At 36.9% G+C, this 17513-nt stretch overlaps 1 protein-coding gene across 9 annotated transcripts in view; it reads left to right on the plus strand.

Moving 5' to 3' along the window:
- DOCK10 (dedicator of cytokinesis 10) overlaps positions 1-17513 on the plus strand; it is a 305484-nt gene that overhangs the window by 257543 nt on the left and 30428 nt on the right. For 8 of the 9 annotated variants that reach the window (XM_064286624.1, XM_064286627.1, XM_064286625.1 and 5 more), the window contains 14 exons: positions 314-410; positions 1958-2002; positions 4412-4587; positions 4714-4830; positions 5851-5962; positions 7173-7294; positions 7385-7499; positions 7593-7659; positions 7885-7932; positions 8475-8576; positions 12029-12153; positions 13980-14092; positions 15903-16040; positions 16905-17087. In XM_064286624.1, coding sequence (XP_064142694.1) covers positions 314-410; positions 1958-2002; positions 4412-4587; positions 4714-4830; positions 5851-5962; positions 7173-7294; positions 7385-7499; positions 7593-7659; positions 7885-7932; positions 8475-8576; positions 12029-12153; positions 13980-14092; positions 15903-16040; positions 16905-17087 — 1560 coding nt within the window. The remainder of the gene's footprint in view (positions 1-313; positions 411-1957; positions 2003-4411; positions 4588-4713; positions 4831-5850; positions 5963-7172; positions 7295-7384; positions 7500-7592; positions 7660-7884; positions 7933-8474; positions 8577-12028; positions 12154-13979; positions 14093-15902; positions 16041-16904; positions 17088-17513) is intronic. The other variant, XM_064286623.1, reaches the window with a different exon arrangement.

Genomic DNA, 17513 nt, shown 5'->3' on the forward strand with positions numbered 1-17513 from the left:
CTCAGAGTACACATGCTATGATATAAACTAAAACAAGTGAAAAACATGACTCAGTAGAATTGTGTCTTACAGCAGCTCAATGTCAGTTACAAATGGCATCATTCCCTGAGGAGACCATAATCAGTTTCTAAAACTAGGGAACCTAACTACATTTACCACTTTGGAGGGGGTGGAAACCTTTAAACTTCACCATTACCCTATGATCACACAAATAATAACTACATCTTTTTACACATAAGATTCAAGTGCAACTTTTTTGTTATTAGACTTCTTGGTGTGTAAATAATAGTCATCTGGTTTTCCTCTTTTTCAGACCTTATCCCAATATAAATTTGATTTTCTTCAAGAAGTATGTCAGCACGAACATTTTATTCCTCTGTGTCTCCCCATCCGATCAGCAAATATTCCAGGTAGTAATTCTCAGAAATTTCTTCTGTTCCTACAAAAAGAACACTTTCTGAGTTTGCTTGCTTTGTCTTTTGTTTGTTGTTGTTTTCCATTTTCCCAGTCATAGTTTTATCTGAAGGTATGTATCAGTTTCAGACCCAGGCAATTAGGTTAAAATACAGAAGTCACCGGCATGCAATAATGAAGACCACTCTACATTTGTCAAGTTTTGCCTCTAAGGCCAAGCAAATTATAAAACTGACCATTCTAAGTCAAAGAATTTTAACCCGGAGCCATACTGTCTTTCACCATACTGGCCCCACAAAAGATAGCTTTCCTTTGATTTGAAATATATAATTACAGGGAGGAAAAGCTATACTTTATGACTATAAATTGATTTTAAATTACCAGTTAATGTGTTCAGTTATGTTAGAATGCAGTTACTAAAAATGAGTTGGATAAAGAAATCTGGTACCTTGGAAGGGAGGGAGGGAAAAAGGGAGAGAGGACGGAAAGGAATGAGAGAGAGATCACAGCATTGCAGATGCTGATACCTGGGGACCAAGGAGAAGGAGAGGTTTGGGATGCAGGTAAGGCTGGGGCTTCATGTGCTTACTGTAGCTTAAATAATCCACAGAAAATATTTTCATTGATTCCTTTTTTTAAAAAATGATATACATATGTGCGTGCATGTGTGCCTATGGGGTGGTTCTGCTCTGTCACACTGAGTCACTATGAGTCAGAAAGGACTGGACAGTGTCCGACAGCAACAGCAGTATACTCATGTATATATGGAGGTCCTGGCAGACAATGAGCAACACAAGCTATTCACAAGCAGTAGGTTTAATGAAAAGCAAAAACAAAGATGGGACACAGCACTTTATGCTATCATAAAAAAAATAGCTTACACTAAATATTTGGAGGGAACAGAAGGCTGAGTCAGTTATCAAGCCCATGCAAATTTCACCATTTTAATCTTAAACATAACTATATATATTATTCCATTTTTTCTAATTTTTGAAGCAGTTAATAAAAATGACTTAATAGAGAAGAAAGGCTATTTTGAACAATAAAATATTTAGATTTTGGTTTTGTATTTGTATGTGGTTGTGTTTTACAAACTAGTACGAAGTTATTGCTAGGTTAACTAAGCTGATAAAGATACTCAAGAGAACCAAAACTGAATTTGTTTACTTTGATACCAAAATTGTTAGCTATCTGTCAGTAGTTCAGAACAAGACCTGATAATGCCTTTGTGGATCTGATATTATAAAGAGTGAAAATTAAAATATTTTTCATAGCAAGCAAGTTTCTAATTAAAAATAAAACTTAGGTGCTCCTGTGGAAAGCTAAGAATTAAAGTAATTCTGTATATGACACTCCTTTTTAGGAAAACAAACAACATAAAGGCTTTCTTCTTGGAAAACAAAGGAATATTGAAGAGACACACTTAACATTTTAGAACAATACATTTTAATTTTCCAGTATAAGTAATGCTTAGTTAATAAGTATATGTGTGTATCTGAGTATGTATATATTCAGTCTTTTCATTTATCTATGTGAAATCTAGATCCTTTGACACCATCAGAATCAATTCAAGAGTTACATGCATCAGGTAAATAACGATATTTTATTCTATTATTATATATTTATTATCTAAATATTAATAATTGTATCATAACCCGATAGTATTGATGAATATGGATACTGAGAAATCCAATGAGAGATGTTTGCTGTGTCTATAAATTTCCAGTTTCCAGGCACTAATAAATAACAACATATTTAATATCATATAGTCAAGATATCCAGAAAGTTGATTGAACTTTTTTCTTTCACATATAAGTTGATGATTCCATAATTTATATTGTTTCATATTTTATTCTCCAGCATTTGAGATTTTTGAATTCCCCAAAGCATCTAAAATTTATATGACTCACATGTTCAATGTAACTAATTTTCTTTGGTATGTTTCTTTTGAAAAACCAAAGCTTGATTTAAGCTGTCCTTTTAGGATTGAGATCATTAGTATCATATAAGTTTCTTTTTACCTGAAACAGGTTAAATACTTAAAGTAGCCTGGATAAACTTTTTTTTCTCCAGCCCTCGACTGGGGATTTAAAAATTTTGTTCCATTTCTAGCCCTTTGATATTACTTACTATTTCACTAAGAAAGTTTTTTTTTTTTTTTTTAACCTGTAGCCTTTTGACCTTTAATAAATTAATACAGCATAAGTCTAACTGGACCACTGATCTCATGCTTCCTAAACTTCCACAGTCAGTGGCATCTTGGTGGGTGGAAAAAGTCAATAGCTTTTTTTGTTCCAGGTCAGTTATGAACTGGAATATTCTAGTTCATTATACTAATCATAACTACCTTACAAGTTGTCTTGAAGATTAAATGGAACAAAGTGTATAAAATACTTAACCCAGTCCTGGCAGACAATACATGTTCTGTAAGTGGGAGCTAGTTATATATATTCAGAAAAAAGGCCTGATTATCTACTTCCATAAAGTTAACCACTAAATACCCTATGGAGCAGAGTTCTACTCTGACACGCATAGAGTCTCCATGAGTTGGAGTCATGAGCTGTAATGCTACTGCAACTGTTTTTTTATATATATATAGTTATATAGTTATAGTTAGTTATAGCTGGAGCCCTGGTGGTGCAGCAGTTAAGAGCTCAGCTCGGCTGCTAACCAAAAGGCCAGCAGTTCAAATCCATCAGCCACTTCTTGGAAACCCTACTGGGAAGTTCTACTCTGTCTTACAGGGTTTGCTATGAGTTGGAATCGACTCGATGCCAATGTGTTTGGTTTTGGTTTTATAGTTATATTTAGTTTCATATATATATAAATATATAAGTATATATGAAGCATATCGAACAATTCTGAATAAATCCATTATTACTAGAAAATTTAACATTCTTTTCTCCATAAGGAAACCCTGGTGGTGTAGTGGTTAAGAGTTCAGCTGCTAGCCGAAAGGTTGGCAGTTCAAGTGCCCCAGGAGCTCCTTGGAAACTGTATGGGGCAGCTCTACTCTGTCCTATAGGGTCGCTATGAGTCGGAATCGACTCGATGGCAATGGGTTTTTTGGTTTCTCCGTAATTCATGGTTAACATTTCGCAGGCCCCCGCTTCTCTTCCCTCACCTTCTTCAGCCATCTTGTCCTGGAGGGTTTACTTCCACCATTCAGTTCCTACCACCCCAGCCCAGGCTCCATTTCTTCACTTCTCCTCTCTTCCATGGCTGCAGCCTCCTGTGTTGTAACTGTCGCCTATATCTCCCTACAGTCAAATTAATTTAAATACTACCACCATTTTAATAAATTAATGAAGCACAAGTCTAATTGAACCGATAATCTCAGAAGCAACCAGTGACTTGATATTTCCTACAGAAGTAAATGAAAATGGTTGAGGAACCTGAACACTGGCTAGGGAATTTGCAGCTAGGTCTCTCCATCATCTAGCCCCTACCTGTCTCTCAAGCTTGAATTCTCATCACTCTTCTTTTGGCCTCTGTGCTTACTAATCCCTCACATACCTGGACTTTCAGAACTCTGTGCCATCATAACCTCTACCCCTTTTCCTACTCACCTTCTGCCCACTGCCTTCATCTGCTCTCACAAATCTCTGTATCTCCAAGCCCTACCCATCCTCAAAGGCCTACCTCTAAACCTTTGGCCCAGTAATATTTCCTGCTTACTTCAAATGGAAAATTTATTTTTCTCCTCTGAATTCCAGCAACACTGTATGCTACCTGCTTTTATGGAATTTAACAGTTAATATCATATATGATTTGTATTTGTGTTTCAACACACAGCATATTAACCTATCTTATTGACTTTTTTTATTGACTACTCATTGAGGACCCAAAACATGTCTTATTTCTGTACCAAGACTGTAGTACTGAATCTCTCCTGGTAATGGGATGGGTTGATAGTAGTCGATTGATAAGTATGTCTTAATTTAAAAGTGATCATTTGATTTTCAGTAACTTGAGTTTTTTACTCTCTCTCCCAAAGATATGCCCGAATATTCAGTCACAAATGAATTTTGCCGCAAACACTTCTTAATCGGAATTCTGCTCCGAGAAGTTGGCTTTGCTCTGCAGGAAGACCAAGATATCAGGCACCTAGCTTTAGCTGTCTTAAAAAATCTGATGGCTAAGCATTCATTTGATGATCGATACAGAGAACCAGTAAGTGATCTTCTGTTCTTCTTTCCCTAAACACTATTTAATGGCTCACTGCATTAAATGCACATAAAATTTACAAGCTTATTGATTTTTATGTGAATCATTTCTCTTGGCGACCATTTCACCTAGGAAAAACAGGCCCAGATAGCAAGTTTATATATGCCCCTCTATGGCATGCTTCTGGACAATATGCCAAGGATTTACCTGAAGGACCTGTATCCTTTTGCCATTAATACATCAAATCAGGTAACTTTGCATCCTATTTCAAAATATTATTTTAATAAAGAGTTTGCCTTTGTTATATGTTTGCCTTGGATGACTGTTTTCCCCCAAATGTGAGCAAACTAGGTATTAAACAACACTCTTGCATCGGTGTCATTTACTCTAGTTTGGTCACCTTCCTCTTACCCCATCTCTCCAATATTTTTTTTTTCACCCTTTTCTGTCCACCTTCCACATCTCCCCAGTTTTACCAAGTGCCTCTGTTGCATTCATGCCCCCACCCCGTTCCTGCAGTGCCTTCATGCCCACCTAATATCGGTGTAGCCAAGTGATTTATTTGCAGTCATAGCCCTGGGAGCGGCCTGTTTGACATCCTTCCTCCAATGAGTTGTCATAAGGACCACACAACATCCCACTGTATTCAAAACCCAGACAAATTACCACCACGCTGAATGCAGTAACTGTGGAAAATATTACCATCCAGCAGTTAGGAGATAGCCTTTGGAATTTTTTTTCCAAATCCCAACACATTCCGTTACTATCTGTGTGACTTTAAGTTACCCAATTTCTTTAAGATTTCATTTTCTTGTTTATAAAATGGAATAAAATACCTACATCCCAGGATTATCATGAGGACTAATTGTAACATGGAAAATATTTGTCATAGAGCCTGGCATATAATAAGTATTTAAAATCTAGTTGTTAGTCATAGTAATATATGTAATATAATCCACAAAAATAAAAATGTAGAATATAACCCATGGATGTATCAATAAGCATTCAAGCTGTTTAGTCTCTGTCTAAAAGATAGTTTCTATTGCATTGTTTTAAAAAAAAAAATCACATAAGAGATCAAATTGTGGCTAAGAGTATGGTTTTGACTATATTCATTTTCACTGCCTACTTTGGCAAAAGAGCTTTGCTAAAATATAAAAGATCAAGTTAAGTATCATCTAATTGGAAATGTAATGAAGAATGCATAAGTGGGTTTTCAATGTTGACGTATTGTGGTTTCCATTAGTCTCTCTTCTGTTTTGAATACAGGGGTCTAGAGATGACCTAAGTACCAATGGAGGATTTCAAACCCAGACAACTATGAAGCATGCAAACTCTGTGGATACATCATTCTCCAAAGATGTTTTAAATTCGATAGCAGGTACATGAGACCTTCTGAGAACACTTGTGTTTAACACTCATCCGTGTTTACACTGTGTATATCATTGTGCTTTTTACCCAATCCATAATTCATCATGAATAACCTATATGGTAAAGTATACTACCTTTATACAGCTAAATAGTGCTTTTTACATATTTCTTAGAATGCCATCCAGTGATTTGAGGTAGTCGTCTTTTTTTACTTGGCTTAAGGAGCAATCTACTTGGATGTTAACAAATTGCTTCATTCTGGACACAGTCTTTAAGTTTTCATTGCATCCGACCTTTTAAAATATGATAGCTCTTCAACTTCAAACCATATTTTTAAGAACTATTTTGGAAATGTCACTTTAATTTCTTAGACTGTGAAAAGTTGAAACTCCTTCCCCAAAAGTATCCTTATGAACTTTTATTAAAGGATTTTTAAAACAGGAAATGGCTTTTCTTAAAAAAGCTTTTTTAAAGAAACAAAGGGAACAGGTGTTACTTTTTTTTCCCCCATTTATAATGGTCTAAATTTTCCAAAGTCCTTAATGCTGACATCACTGTTATAATAATTCTTAAAGTAATGCATATCTTTTTTATTCATTTTATTTTGTTATTGTTTTTGAGAACATACAGAGTAGAACATACATCATTTCAACAATTTCTACATGTACAATTCAGTGACATTGATTGCATTCTTCAAGTTGTGCAGCGATTCTCACACTCCTTTTCGGAATTGTTCCTCCCCCGTTAACATAAACTCACTACTCCCTAAGTTTCCTATCTAATTTTTGGAGTTGCTGTTGTCAGTTTGATCCCATACAGTTAATTCTTAAAAGAACACAATGCTCAAGGCAGACATATGTTACTAATTAAGCTAAATATTGTTTGGTTGAAAGAAGACTTCAGGGGATATTTTTGGTTTAAGGTTTACCTATTATCTCAGGGCAGTTTTGGGGGTTCATCCAGCTTCCATGGATTCAAAAAGTCTGTGGATTTTATGAGAATTTTAAATTCTGTTCTGCATTTTCCCCCTTTTGACCAGGATTCGTCTATACAAAAAATGGTGCGTATCTTAATGCAACCATAGAGTCTCATGTTAATCTTCCACAACACTTCTACCACGTCAATAATGAACATCTTTTTGGTTTATCATTTTACTTTTTTTTTTTTTTTTTGTGCTCATACATCTCATTACCATGTGTGTGCTGTGGCTTGTGTTACAGCATTTTCATCAATAGCTATTTCTACAGTGAACCATGCCGATTCCAGAGCATCATTAGCAAGCCTCGACTCCAATCCAAGTACCAATGAAAAGAACAGTGAGAAGACTGACAACTGTGAAAAGGTATAACTTTCCCCAAAAACTTATCCGCCATTTTTACAAGTCAGACATTTCTCCGTCTTACTCAATCCTTCTTGCTTTTTAATTCCATAGATCCCAAGACCCTTGTCTTTGATAGGCTCAACCCTTCGATTTGACAAGTTAGATCAAGCAGAAACCCGGAGTCTTCTTATGTGTTTTCTTCACATTATTAAAACGATTTCAGAGGGTAAAGAGAGCTCTTACAAAAAATAAATTTTCAAAAAGAAAAATAACACTTTGAATATCATAGCGTCTCATGCAAGTCGGTGTTTCCTTTCAGAGACTCTGATCGCCTATTGGCAAAGAGCACCCAGTCCAGAGGTGTCCGACTTCTTCAGCATCTTGGAGTGAGTTTTAGAGTTGATCAGATAACATTTTTTTTCCCTAGAACCTTGAAAATAATTCATTATACCGCTCTTCATTCTAAGTACCTGTATGATGAATTATCTTTTTTTTTAATTACTCATAAAAGTTTTAAAGAAAATATAATATTTTATTTAATATATTTGAATGAACAGTTTATAGAGATAAAAGAGCATGAATAATTGAACTTGACCCTTTTTTCTTTCTAGTGTTTGTCTTCAAAATTTCCGATACTTAGGAAAACGTAATATAGTAAGGTAAATATTTTAAATTTCACCAGAATAAACTTGTCTTTTAAAAATAATTATGACGTATATTCATGTATCAGGTTAGACATTTACACGTATGGTAGAAGTCTTAAAATGCAAATAGGAATGGTTAGGTTGACCTCACCTGACAAATAGAAGTTCGAAGATTGCCTTATGTTCATATTAGACCTTGCAATGTTTATATAAGGGGAAAACCACAAAAACACGTGTTTGTAAAGGGAAATCATATTTCATGTATTCTCTGAACTAATTTATCTATCACTGTATGCATATAGTTTAGAAGATACCTGTTGAAGAAAATATTTCCAATAAACAAACAAACACAGAAATAACCTGGCCAAACCTTATGAGAGACAAAAAAGGCCAAAGCCCCTTCACAAAACCCAAATTCCCCATTTCTAGAAGAAGTTTTACTTTTATTTTTCATTAAATATGAAGTATGTCATTGCTCAACAATTTCCTTGTCAATTGTCTTTTTTATATACACTGTAAACACTGAGCTATGATTAAAACTTCAGTTTTCCTTGCAGGAAAATCGCTGCTGCCTTTAAATTTGTACAATCCACCCAGAATAATGGAACCCTCAAAGGATCGAATCCTTCCTGCCAGACATCAGGTCTCTTGACACAATGGTAATGTTGCATTTGTTTGCTATTTAAAATTATGTGTGTGTGTTCGATATAGTCTTCATTATCCATGGATTCTGTAGTTTCGAATTTTCCTACTCGCTAAGATTTATTTGTAATCCCAAAATCAATACCCACGGAGCTTATCTGGTCATTTGGACTTGCTCATGAGCAGAGTGGGGCGCAGCATTCCCTGCTGAGATCAAATAAGGCTAGCTTGGTACTTACTAATTCAGTGTTCGGGGGACGTTCTAGAACATCGAACTCATGGTGACCCCACAGGTTAGGGTTGAACTGTGCTCCACTGGGTTTTCAAAGGCTGATTTTTTTTGGAAGTAGATCGCCGGGGCTTTCTTCCAAGGCCACTCTGAGTGGACTCGAGCTTACAGCTTTTCAGTTAGCAGCTGAGCTTGTTAACTGTTTGCACCATCCAGGGACTCTTCCTTAGAAAACAGAACTGTCGTGAATAATGAGAACTGAATCAGCATGTGTGTGTGTGTGCTCAGACCAGATGCATATTTCGAATACCTCTATATGTTTATCTGAAGAAACTTCTTAGATACTTCCTTATCTGCCCACTAGCTAGTAAAGACCTAAGGGTAGGGGGTATGCCTTATTTACATGCAACTCAGAGCACAGTGCCTTTCATAGAATGAGGGTTAATAAATATTTGAATTTAACTGAACCTGAAAAGGGAGACATAATTTTAGTAAATGCCTCTTTTAATGTTTACTAATCTGGTGACAGAACAAAGTGTGGGGTCATGCCTCCCCATTCATTTTCAGTAATTGTAATATTTTAGCAATGTGCTTAAAACAGCAATTGTTTTTAAAGGGTCAAAAGGCAAAGAGGAAGTATGCACGATTGTTAAGCTCACTTTAGATTTCCTAGTTATTAAATTGACCTGACTACCAAATACGCCCTGGAATCATCCTTCAGTAGCCTACCTGATGGGAAGCATTTGCCCTGAAATCTTATCTTAAAGTTCCTCTGGGTCTAGTAAGTACTAATTCTTTGCTAAAATGTTGCCCAGTCTGATTTATTCTTCCCAAAGCTACTATCATAATATATAATATGAAAATGGTGATATTTTAGAAACAGTTTAGAAAGAAATAAAGTGGTATATAGCCAATAAATTAAAAAATAATTTTTATCTATTCATCCATGAGGTCCTCTCAAAATTGCTCTCTTGTGATAAAGTAGAGGAAAATATGAAATGGGCGTATTTTGAAAATGGTAGTATAATAAAAAACACATCGCTGTCGAGTCAGTTCTGACTCACTGTGACCCTATAGGACAGAGTAGAACTGCCCCATAGAATTTCCAAAGAGCACCTGGTGGATTTAAACTGCTGACCTTTTTGGTTAACAGCCATAGCTGTTATAGCTGTACTATAATAGAGGAATGTAAAGAATAATTTTCCACATTTAATAACAATTATTAAACCCTGAGGCCACTTCAGTTCTGTAGATGTCTTGTGGATTAGATTTCAAGGTCCCCCTGGACTATCTGGACAGGTCCTAGTTGCTCTTGCCCCTTATCTCCTAGAAACCTGGGCTTTTTCTTCAGGAGTTGCAAATGGAACTTGACTCAAAACCTGGAAATAAAGCAATCTCTAAGGTCCAAGCCATATATCCCAGAACTCATTATTCCTAACAGCTTCAGAATGATGCAGGCTCTCCTGGCAACTGAGATCAAAGTAAGAACTCCAGGGTCTCAGCTCATCTAGACCCTTTGATTAACCCAAAACCAAACAGGATTTGAAGAATGTGACAAAGATAACAGTTGCCTCTTTGTTAGACTTGCCTCCTCAGGGATCTCCTCTTCCTTGCTTCCCTCGCAGAACTATTTTTATGAGTAGTTTACATGACAGCAAATATCCCAAGAATTATTAACCTATTACCTTGCCCAAATTGTAGTTTAAATTCCAGTATTTAAAATTGGAAACAGAAAGTATAGTCGAACCTCATTATATATGAATTCTGTATTTGTGCATTCACCTACTCACGAAAATTTATTTGTAATTCCAAAATCATTGCTTGTGGGGCTTTTGTCGTCACTCACAGATACGTGCATATTGTTGTTAAGTGCTGTTGAGTTGCTTCCGACTCATAGCAGCCCTGTGCACAACAGAACGAAATGTTGCCTGGTCCTGCACCATCCTCACAATCATTGCTGTGTTTGAACCCATTGTTGAAACCACCACGTCAATCCATTTTGTGGGGGATCTTATTCTTTTTCACTGACCCTCTACCTTACCATGCTGAGGTCAAATAAGCTGACACTGTGCCTTCTCATTTCAGCTCTCATACAGTAAACAAGTATTGTTTTTACAATCAGTTTAGTGCCACATTTTTACATTTTTGTGCTTTTTGATGGTGATTTTGCTGCTTATAATGGCCCTGAAGCAAAGTGCTGAAGTGCTGGCTAGTGTTCCTAAGCACAAGAAGGCTATGATGTGTCTTAGGGAGAAAATGCATGTGTTAGATAAACTTCATTCAGGACTAAGTTAAAGTGCTGTTGGCAGTGAGTTCAATGTTAATGAATGAACAATATTAAATAAGATGGCTTTTAAACAGAAACACACAAACAGAAATAAAACAAGATTATATATTGATCACTTGATGAAAATGTTGTGACCAGAGGCTCACAAGTCCCTAATCCCATATCCTCAAGAGTAATGGTTCACTGTTCGCTAAGTCAGGTTGCAGCGCCTTTATAGAACTTAAGTACCACAAGTAATGAGAGTCGACTGCAATTCCTACTTCCACGATAAACATTGGCTAGTTTTCCCAGTTAGAAATGCCATGGGGCATTGAAAATGAAGCCATTATAGGCCACTGTTGGTACCCTCGGAAAGAGGCAGCTCTTAGCCTCAGACACCATTCAACTACCTCCTTACAATGAATGAGCACGTGTTGGCTCCCCCTGCAGACGTGCCACAAACAGAAAAATGAATCATGAGGAGTTTCCAAATACAAAGAAATAGGAAAGCAATTGTTGTTTTATGCCAGATTTTTTTTAACTCTTTAAAAAGAATTTGACATAAGTGAGCTGTATACAATATTGCATTTTTTAATGTGTCCGCCACTGTGTCTTCCTGATCAACCTATAGCCATCTTAACTTCTAATAGCCTTTCCTTGTAAAAACATTTGCAAGTAAAGAACTTTCATGGAGTAGTATGATTTTATTAAGTAATAATGAACATGCTTGAACAGACTTAAATTGTGTGTCATTCTATATATTATCCTTCTGAACCCTATTTTAGCTTAAATAAAGTTTCTCCAAAAGTATTTTTAAAAGTCCCTTTTGCCATGTCTGCTATTATTAACCCTTTCAATAAAAAGTTTCTATTCAAAAAACTTTTTTTTTATTTGACTAAATCTAGAGTATTTGAATGAACTTTGGTTATGACATCCCCAGATCACTCTAACCCTGTTTCTTATTTAATTTTCAGGATGCATGCCACTACCAGTCATGAAGGACATAAGCAGCACAGATCACAAACTTTACCTATAATTCGAGGCAAAAATGCACTTTCTAACCCAAAACTCTTACAGATGTTAGACAATACCATGACCAGTAAGTAAACCAGAAGTAATAGAAACAAGGCAGTTACCAGTTTTCCTTTAGATATGTGTAAGGCGTAAATGCATTATAGTGTTCCAGAAATCCAAAGATTGTTGTTTAAATGCTGAAACCATGCTTTTAAGTCTTGTTGTAACCCTGGGCATGTTTCTTATGGTAGAAGTCATCACAGTGTACTTAACAAAAATATAGTGCTCTTTCAGGGAAGAGGAGAAAATAGCTCAAAAGGCAAAATTTCCACAATAATATTCTTGGCGTAAGAATATTATACCTGGAAAAGAGTGACTTTTTATAATGGGAAGACTTACATGGGTTTTCTCTCAGAGACCAACTGGTTTGATTTTTTGGTTCATGGAGGCCTGTCACAACTAGGTTATTACTGTCTACCTGGTGGGAAGAGGATAAATTTGTCCCTTCTCCAGAAGCAGTAAGTGTTACATCTTGAATACAGGAGGTGCACACATTCCAGCTCATGAATGAGGAAAGATGGAGCCCAGTGTTTCACAGCTTGTAAATGTTATTAGCTATGGACACGAGGACTATACGAAGAAGAACATGGCATCAGAATTGAAGGAAGACTTATTAACAACCTGTGATATGCAGATGACACAACCTTGCCTGCTGAAAGTGAAGAGGGCTTGAAGCAGTTATGATGAAGATCAAAAACCACAGCCTTCAGTATGGATTATACCTCAACATAAAGAAAACAAAAATCCTGGCAACTGGACCAATAAGCAACATCATGATAAATGGAGAAAAGATTGAAGTTGTCAAGGATTTCATTTGGCTTGGATCCACAATGAATGCCCATGGAAGCAGTAGTCAAGAAATCAAATGACGTGTTGCACTGGGCAAATCTGCTGCAAAAGACCTCTTTAAAGTGTTAAAAAGCAAAGATGTCACTTTGAGGAATAAGGTGCGCCTGACTCAAGCCATGATATTTTCAGTCCCATATGTTTCAAAAGCTGGACTGTGAATAAGGAAGACCAAAGAAGAATTAATGCCTTTGAATTATGATGTTGGCAAACAATATTGATTATACCATGGACTGCCAGAAGAACGAACAAATCTGTCTAAGAAGAACAGCTGGAACGCTCCTTAGAAGCGAGCGTGGCAACACTTCGTCTCATGTACCTTGGACATATTATCAGGAGGGACCAGTCCCTGGGGAAGAACATCATGCTTGGTAAAGTAAAGAGTCAGCGAAAAAGAGGAAGACCCTCAAGATATGGCTGACAGTAGCTGCAACAATGAGTTCAAAGATAGCAACGATTTTGAGGAGGGCGCAAGACCATGCAGTGTTTTGTTCTGTTGTACATAGGGTCGCTATGAGTCAGAACAGACTCGATGGCACCCAACAACAACATGAACACATGACCCACTGAGTAACCTGCCTGAATGTATGCCTTAACCTGTTAATTTACTTTGTGCCTTTCCAAGGGAGCCGTTAATGCATACTGTCCACTGAGACTGTACATTTAGTCTTTTACCCTTGGAGCATGGTACTTAACCAAGTCTGATTATGGAAGAAATATGGGCCTACCAATGGCCAAATTAATGGAAAAGAACTAAGAAATAATGGGAAATAGACCATCCTTTGGAAGCCCTACAGCTGACATATGAAAAGGGGAAACTAAGGACTGTCTAGTGGTTTTGATTCTACCAGTAAGGACATTGAACAAATAAAAGCACTTTGATTTAATAATTATTTATTGAAATATCAGTAAGCTGCATATGTTGTATTAGAAAAAAAAATCCTTTTTTAAGGAACAAAGAATTGTCTTAGAAGTTATATGCGCATTTTCTTTTTCCTTTTCTAGGCAACTCCAATGAAATAGACATTGTGCACCATGTGGATACTGAGGCCAATATAGCTACGGAGGTTTGCCTCACTATTCTAGACCTGTTATCCCTCTTCACCCAGATACACCAGGTGAGTATGATCATAACGTTTTCTCCAAAATGGCAATAAAATGTGGGGTGAAAAAGCAGCCACGTGAAGTGAAGATGTATTTGTAAAATGTTTTAGGAAATCAGTTAAACACACAAAAACATGTTAAACATTAGATTTAGGTTTTAAGGGAAGTTGGCTGGTTGATACACGCATGTGTGTCTTTCACTATCATCAAATAATAGACATTCCTCTTAATTTCTCTTGCTTAGCTATCAAGGAAGCTGGGCTGAGTGAGAATGTGACTATACATTTTCAATCTTAAGAGAGAGACAGAGTGTGCTCTGTGTTAATTTTACAGCTAGATCCAAAAGACTAATAATGTTGAGAAGAGTTTCATGTGCTTGTTTGCTATCTGTATATCTTCTTTGGTGAAGTGATACCACTACATACCTATCAGAATGGCTAAAATTAAAAAGACTGTCCATGCTAAGTTTTAATGAGGTTGTGGAAAAACTCATTCACTGCCAGTGGGAATACACAATGGTATAAACACTTTGGAAAACAATATGGCAGTTGTTGTTGCTGTTGTTTTTCTTTTTTTTTTTTTTAATAGTTAAGCAAACATCTCTCATGCAATCCAGCCATTATTTACCCAAGAGAAAATGAAACATATGTCCATATAAAAGCTTGTACATGAATGTTCATAGCACCTTTATTTGTCATAGCCCAAACTGGAAACAACACAAATGTCAATCATTTGACGAATAGATAAACCAAAAGTATTACACAATGAAGCGTAGCTCAGCAATAAAAAAGAATTAAGTACTGAGACACGCTATAACATGGATGAATCTCAGAATAGTTACGCTGAGTGAAAGAAGCCAAACAAAAAGAAGACATACTGCTTGATTCCGTTTTATAAAATTTTAGAAAATGCAGACTATCAAAACAGCAGATTAGTGGGATGTGGAGGAGGGGTGGTAGGGAGGGATTACAAAAACACATGAGAAAACTTTTGGGGGTGATGGATATGTTCATTATGTTGATTGCAGTGATGGTTTTATGGAGTATACCTATGTCAGACCTATCAAACTGTACTTTGAATATGCGCAGCTTATTGTATGTCAATTATACCTCAATAGAGCTGTTAAAAGAAAAAAAAAACTTACAACTCCCTCAAATCAGCTCACAGAGTCAGGCCAGCACATTACGGATTGAGCCAGACAAGTTGGACCATTGAGTACAGGATCTCTACCAAACAGCAAGATTACACCAAGAAAGCCCTACTTGCATGTGAAATGTCAGCATGGGGGTAGAAAAAGCAAAAACTGGCCTTTGATTCTTTATTACTCCATGGAAACATCCCTCAAATCTCACACATCATAAAGGCCTTATTAGGCCTATAAGGACCCGACCTTTCTTGAACCTCATCTCCAACCCCACCAATGCTTCGGCTCCTCTGCTTTTCTTTTTCCTCAAACTCCCAAGCTCTTTTCCAATTCGAGGCTCTTGCACTAGCTGTTAGTCCTTCCCTCAGATCTCCCCTGCAAGGGCTCCCTCCACTCATGATGCATCTCCTTAGTAGAGAGGTCTTTGCTGACCATCCTATCTATCCAAAACAGTCACTTCTTATCATGTCGTTTTGCTCCATTTTCTTAGTCTTTTTTTTTTTTTTCAATCACTGCTATGTATGTTTTATTGAGAACCTGGACTTTGACTTCTTATTCAGTACTTTTTCCCAGAATCTAAGATTGTGGCTATCACATAGTAGGCTCACAATAAATATTCGTTAAAATAATTCAGTTGTTCTTAACACTTATCTTAAATAATTTCTGTGCTTAATTTCCAGAGGCAACTCCAGCAATCGGACTGCCAAAATTCAATGATGAAAAGGGTCTTTGATACCTACATGCTCTTTTTCCAAGTCAACCAGTCAGCCATAGCGCTGAAACACGTGTTTGCCTCCTTGAGACTGTTTGTTTGTAAGGTAAGGGTCCTCCAGGTCCTAGTGCTGCTCAGTTAAGGAGGATAATGAACACATATCAACCCTCATATCTCTCGGGATGGAGGAAAAGTTTGGTTCCTTCTATTTTTGTTTTAAAAGACTTTGATTCATGGTCTCAAAATGAATTCATAACCTTGACAGCCCATCTGCTTAAGTACCAAAAAGGAATAAAATTAGCATCTGGTCACCCATTCATTGCATTCTCAGTGTTTGTGGCATAGAGTTAGCTAAAATGTACAGCACTGATTGGCATGTCTATTCATGCCAGGTTAGTTAAAGATTCCACATTAAAGTAGATGCAGCCATCACCTTTCAGAACACCTGTAAATGATACCTATGGTTCTAACAATGTTTGGTGAATATAGATCATTTTAAGCCTCTCATTCACTTTGTTGAGTTATCATTTAGCTCCCTGGGTGGCACAAATGGTTTGTGCTCAACTACTAACCTAAAAGTTGGGGGTTCAGACTCATCCAGTGGGACCATAGAAGAAAGGCCTGGCAATCTGCTTGTGTAAAGATTACAGCCAAGAAACTGCTATGGAGCAGTTCTACTCTGTAAAACATGGGGCCACCATGAGTTGGAATCAACTCAATGGCATGGGTTGTCATCAGTTATTGATACAAATGATACTTAACAAAGAAGAACATAACTACTTCTAAGAAGAAAAGAGAAATATTAACATAAACTTTGATCAGTAAAATTATATCCCTCTTATAAATGGAAGAAAGAGACTAGGCTAAAAAAAGAAGAGGGTTTTGATTCTAGGGAATTTTAAAAATATGAGAATGAAGAGAGTGACGTGAAGGCATGCTGCTCACTGAACCCATGCTTCCATTTCCGTAGTTTCCTTCAGCGTTCTTTCAAGGGCCGGCAGACCTCTGTGGATTGTTCTGTTACGAAGTCCTAAAATGCTGTAACCACAGGTCACGGTCAACTCAGATGGAAGCCTCAGCACTTCTGTACTTTTTCATGAGGAAGAATTTTGAATTTAACAAGCAGAAGTCCATTGTCCGATCCCACTTACAAGTACGTACTGCCAACTTTCATGAATGCTTTTATGAAAGCCACTGCTCTGTTTCAGCACTGACAAACACCAGCTGTGCCTAGGGCAACCTGTTGCCAACCCCTCCACCAGATTCCTCCCTAAATATGTCCATCATACTCAGCTCCTATTTAGAGGAACAGCACAGCTGAGCAGAAATCAGCAGATGCCCTGGCCCTACTAGTAATTTCCTTACTGCTGCCAAGAAAAGAGAATCACGTAGAATGCGTACCTCAGGAAACCATGGTTAGTGCTAGGATGCCAAATTCCAACAAAGTCCAAAAGGCATAAAAGCATTTCTTCAAGGACTGCTAAGACACCCCTAGCCTTCCCTAGCTATTTGAGAGATATGCCATCATTGAGGTTATTAGAAAAGCCCTATTAGAAAAGCCCAAGATTACATGGCCTTC

Source organism: Loxodonta africana, chromosome 6, assembly GCF_030014295.1.
Source record: "Loxodonta africana isolate mLoxAfr1 chromosome 6, mLoxAfr1.hap2, whole genome shotgun sequence".
NCBI classification, from domain to species: domain Eukaryota; kingdom Metazoa; phylum Chordata; class Mammalia; order Proboscidea; family Elephantidae; genus Loxodonta; species Loxodonta africana.